We start from the raw sequence: 5,757 nt of genomic DNA, 5'->3' as shown, positions 1-5,757 counted from the left end.
GTTCCCATATTTATACAAATAAAAAATCTATAAGTCTTCATTCTTACTACTTCAATTAACCTTTCATATTTCCTTATTTCTTATAACCATTTGACGTAATATATATTAGATATGGATGGATCTCAAGACATTTGAAGTAAATTTATGTTTAACCTTGAATTATAGTTCAAAAAGACATCTTGGAGTCTCCACACATGTATATATCTTTAAGTAAGTGGTTTTTTTCTTCTAAGTTTCATTCTTTTTATAACTTTTTTCTTGTGCTTATCGGGGTGGAGTTTTAGACGATGGAAGTGAACGAGAAAAATAGATGATTTTTTTTTTTTTTGAAAAAAATCAATGAAAGATTTAAGGAGAATATATGAAAGGTTTATATTTAAGGTTGTTGTCGTTACAACTTATTTAAAGATAAGATTTTGTTTTCAATGTTATAGGTTCATCTCAGTGGAGTTATCAAGTGTTTAGCAAACAAAAGCGTACATAAATTGTTTGGTGTAGTCATTTGTCATTTGTTGCTCCTTTTTCGTGTATTTCTTTCTTTTTCATTTTCAGTCAACATAAGACTTAGGCTTATTAGCATATTAGTTCAAATTTGTATGTGTATATTTCATTTTCTTTATTGAAGCAAATTCTTAAATGTCGGGATTAAAGTCATTTCTTTTATCCTTATTTAACATCAAAATTATGCATTTTTCTTTTAACTTTTTTCAATAAATTCATGTATTTTAAAATAAAATTAATATATTTAAGACAACACAAAAAGTTCTATGTCAATGCAAAAATCAATGAAGAATTTCAAAAATTATGTAAAATAGTGAACTCAAAGGAAACAATATTTTTGTAAATCTTAAAAGAAAAATGTCAAGAGTATATATACAACTAAAGGTCTCAAAATTTTCGTTAAAAATATTTGAATACCTTAGAACTACATAGTTGTGAACAGAATTTGAATATGCGATTGTCAAAATTTTAAGTTTATTTATTTATTAAATTTCTTTTAAAATTTAGATATCCAAAGAAAGATCACCCTTTCATAAATTTTATTACGCTTTAAGAACCGCGCGAAGCGCGGACCAGTTTACTAGTTTGAACATAAATAGCACAACTCTTAAAGTTTCTCAAAATAAGCAGTTTTTACTATCTTAGTTTTTGGATCAATATTTTGTGAAGTTAGTATTTAAGCCTAAACTTCATATGAAGTTAATCCAACAAATTTTAAGCTTCTATTGAAGCTTCCACGGTTGAATCCAAGGGTTTGCAGCTTATCATGTAGTCTAAGATTTGGAGTGTGCTTATAGGCACGAGATATTACGTCCGGTTGCAAACCTAATCTTTGTCCTATATATTGGTTTGATTACACATTTGAGTTATTACCAAATTTGGCTGATTTAAGCTCAATTACATTAGTATTTTTCACATTGAAATTAAAGGTGAGAAATTCTTGTTTCAACTGCTTACACAGAAACAATTTAGTACAACAGAAAAACAAAATACTCAGAGTAATCTCACAAGTGAGTCCGGAAAGAGTAGAGTGTACGTAGAAATAATTTAATCTGTGTGAATATTACAAAAGCTAGGTGCAAAGGGCTCAACGTCAAGCTGAAGTTACAAAAGCTAATGGTATATCAAATAATTAGGTACATATAAGAACTAAGTGAATGCTGAAGTGTTTGTAACACGATGAGCCTTTAATGTTATATGCCTAGAGAAAAACTTCGTAGTTTGAGAAGAACTTTGTTCATATCCTTATCCGTTAAGTAAGAGTAGGTAGATGGTGGACCTTCTGGCTAATTAAGTTTATCTCTTGTGTATGACGATCTCGTTTGAGCAGTCACGTTAGCTATTAATTGTGGGCGTTAGTGCTTGATCAAGAAACGGATATGCATTATAGTCCCACCACCTGGAAAACTTTTGTTGCAGGAAAGTTAGAGACCCTTCGTTCTCTCTGTTGTCTTTGCCTTAACGCGTACTCGTATTAATTTTGCTATCGTGTCAAAATTGGTACTTATATGATGCCTTGTAAACAATTTTTAGATTATCGGAATAGAATTGGTCAAATTGTACTGATTGCGTGAAAATTATTTACTCTGTCATGAACTCTAAGGTTAAATTATGATGAAATACGCCAACTGTCTTTTACATCTTTAAAATAATCTTGCAATGCTGCAATTTTTAAATTTCCGGGAAACCAGAAAAACCATGTCGTCAAGAGATGGAATATTCGTTAGTACTAGTTGACAATATTATTCCCGTTTAGGTTCCCACTTTGAGCTGGCGAAACTTGACTCTCATCTTATCACACTACCCCTTAAAGCAATTATGTAATTTTAATTATCGAATACACAAAAGTGCTATGGGCCTTCAATATTGCAGTCGATATATACGACTTTGCAAAACATTATAAGTAACTTTTTATACACAAGTGAATGAATCAATAAATAACAACAGCAAATGTTACAGTTTCGACTTCAATTTTTACCGTCTGTCAGGTGTAACAGGAAAGCCAATGCCATGTCTCCTAGTTGGAAACACCACAAATAACAAGCTACAAATTACCCCAATACCAATAGGAACCACATCAAGAACCTGTTTTGTCTCATGATCCGGTGTAGGATAAAAGCAATTCACCACATTCTTATCCCTCAAAGCCACAGCAACAAAAACAAGAACAGAGAGCACAGCATGAATAAAATCAATAAACCCAACTCTATACCTGTTCAACTCATTAGGCATTCCAGATATCTTCGCTGCCTGGTAATCGAAAATCCACAAACCTTGAAACGTAGCTAAGCCATAGTAAATTTGTCCGTCTGGTGCTTTAAAGCTATCAGTAAAACAAGCTAAAAAGCACGAAAAAGCAAGTAGTGCAAGGAGGATGAATGTCATGGGACGTGTTGCAGTGTCACACGATCCATTGTTGGTGAAAATTGGGATTAGAAGTTGGAATGCCAAGAGTGTCCCTGTTGGGAGTAGGTTGGCTAAATTAGCCGTGGTCTCTAAGGCACGCTTAGAAATTGACGGTCGCGGTGTAGGCTGCCATTCTGGAGAATCTGATACAAAATTATTGTTGTTATTGTTATTATTGTCGTTGTTGTTGTTGTTGACAGGAAGTAGTGGGATTTCGGAGGCATCTGATGATATGGATGCTTGCTTAGAGGTGGTTGATCTAGCTCTTAGAGACATGTCCATCAGCACTAACACCAATTTAATCACTCACTTGACTTGGAACAGTCTGATATAAAGACTCTTTGTTAACACTTCGTGCCTCCTTTGACTATATTCAAGAATACGAATTCTTGAATAGTGGCTTGAGAAATTACAATTAATATATAGAAAGTGGAGAGGAGATTGGAAATGAGTTATAGACTTATAGCTACGAGAATATATAAATGAAATTGTGATCAATGGAGTTATATGCGTGTAAGGGAAAGAGGAGTATAAGTTTGGAATTTTATTGAACTAACGAAAGTAGTTAGTATAATAGAAAATTCCTGCTGGCTCAAAATGACTCTTTCTTCCTTCATGCGCTGGCAATACACGTTAATATTAGCTTTCAATATATGTTTGCTTCTAAGAATTGAATGATTCGTTGTTGACATATTTCAATTATTTGTTCAATGTTTTAGAGTTTAGACTAACGTCAAAACAAAGTAGTGGAAGGGAAGTCAGCAAGGTGTGACTTGGCACTATTTTTTAATTTGCTTATGTATTGTAGTTATCTAGAACCATTGATCAAATTATATTTGGAAATCCTATTGATTAGTTGTTAGCACACAATAATTAATTTTTTTTTAGGTCGATAAGGGACAGCTAATGAAAAGAGAAAATCATTTCGAGTGAAGGAGGATTTGTAATATTAGACTTTTAACTCCAAATCATTGCTTATATTGTGTTGATAACAAGAGCCCGACATCATTTTATGTAGTGTACAACCAATAATTTTCATCGGGTTTCTACTGAAGGATCGTTGTTTAATTATTGGTCCAACTAAGAAAAGTAGTGTAACTATAGACATTGGCTAAAACTTGTGCTGCTCCTTCTTCTCCTTCTCTTTCTTTTTCCTTCTTCTTCACTTTTGGTAGAAAAATTGAAGACTATTTATTTGTGTTTAGTTTTGATTGGTTTATTAAAAAAAAAAAAATACCATTATCGAATTTTGTTGAGCTTGATTATTGAAGATAAAATGAGTCAATTTTGAATCGTTTTCTTCCTACCTAATGATGGACATGAATTTATTTTTGCAAAACTTTTTAAAACAATGTCAAAATTTTGAAATAGCAAGACTGAAAAATCCTATTTGTGTAAATCTTCCGTGTACGACTTAGTTTGAATTCAAAATTAAGCTGCTTATCGTTGTGAATTGTGTGTTGGCCTAGGCCCTAGGGGCCGTATACTCAAAACCTTCTAACCTCTACGCAATTCATGAATTCTCCATGTATTTTATTTGAACAATCTATAACTGGCGTAGAAGTATGTGACCCAAAAAATTGTGGCGTAGTAAGTCAAACAAGCAACTGAATTTTCATTAAAAGTAGGACGGTTAGTGGACAATAATTTACCCAAATAGCAGGTCCAACTTTGTATTAGTCCAGGGTTGGCCCAGTGTTGTATTAGCTTTGTAGATTTTTTGCAGTACATGGTGTTCAATAACTATGACCATTACTATATGGCTGCTTGATTTATTTATACATGTGCAGCATTTGTTTGTATCAATCAACTTCATCAAAAGAATAGTTCTGCAGAAGATAAAGACCAAAAATGGAACCAACAAGCAAAATAAAAGCAAGTTTATTTTCTTTACAATAGCCCAAAATTTGCAAATGATTACACATTTGTAAATGCTACGTTTAGACACACAATTTAACTACTTTGAATGATCGACCTGGCACTCCGCGCAAAAAAATGTAGATTTTTTTGCATGTACATGGTGTTCAATAACTATGAATATGCCTGCTTGATTTATTTATTTTTTGTTTATACCAATCAACTTCATCAAAAGAATAGTTCAGAAGATAAAATAATTTTAATCGACAATAGCCCAAAATTTGCAAATGATTACACATTTGTAAATACGTTTAGACACACACAATTTATCAAACACGTACTGACAGGTGAAATTTATCCAACACTCTTTCTTTTTTGTTTGGGGGGTGGGGGGTGAGGGATCATAATGCTACCACAAAATGAACTTCTAGAAAATCAAGATCGACATTTCTTTTTTTTCCTCAAAAGACTTGGGTAAGAAATATAAAATGTGTAATTACAAAGACCTAATACTTTAACTAAAAATGTTAAAATTATGTAATTTAAAAACGTTATTCAACGAATTTTAAAATTTGTTAAACTTAAAAAAAATAAAAAAATTACCCAAATTAAAAATTTATTAACTCTAAGAAATTTGACAAAATCTAATTTTTCTTATTCATAAAGAATAAAGTTGTTTATTACAAACAAAAGACAAAAAATAAAGAGATATATAACTAAACTAAACTAATACAAGTTTTAAGAGAGCTTATAACGTAAACTAACAGAGTGAATGCAATATCAATAAACAATTTAGCATAAACAAATTTAAGATGAACTAGCAAATCAATTATAGGTTTTCTATGATAGCACTTGCTTAATTTAGATAAAATAAAATAAGATTTCTCTTTGTAGAAATTTTTGATATTTTGAAGTGAAATTGATAGTAGAATTATCCTATGGAATTTGTAAATAGGTATATACTACAGCCTAGACCATCCTTCTAAAGGATCT

General features: G+C 31.6%; 1 protein-coding gene across 1 annotated transcript; it reads right to left on the bottom strand.

Annotated features, from left to right (window-relative positions):
* Positions 1 to 2,367: 2,367 nt before the first annotated feature.
* Positions 2,368 to 3,430, bottom strand: LOC132062741 (protein DMP3-like). Its single transcript, XM_059455249.1, has one exon. The coding sequence runs from the start codon at positions 3,187 to 3,189 to the stop codon at positions 2,476 to 2,478; it is 714 nt and encodes a 237-aa protein (XP_059311232.1). The 5' UTR covers positions 3,190 to 3,430; the 3' UTR covers positions 2,368 to 2,475.
* Positions 3,431 to 5,757: the final 2,327 nt, after the last annotated feature.

Source organism: Lycium ferocissimum, chromosome 7 (assembly GCF_029784015.1).
Source record: "Lycium ferocissimum isolate CSIRO_LF1 chromosome 7, AGI_CSIRO_Lferr_CH_V1, whole genome shotgun sequence".
Classification (NCBI taxonomy): Eukaryota; Viridiplantae; Streptophyta; class Magnoliopsida; order Solanales; family Solanaceae; genus Lycium; species Lycium ferocissimum.
This window is presented reverse-complemented; position numbering and strand designations above follow the sequence as displayed.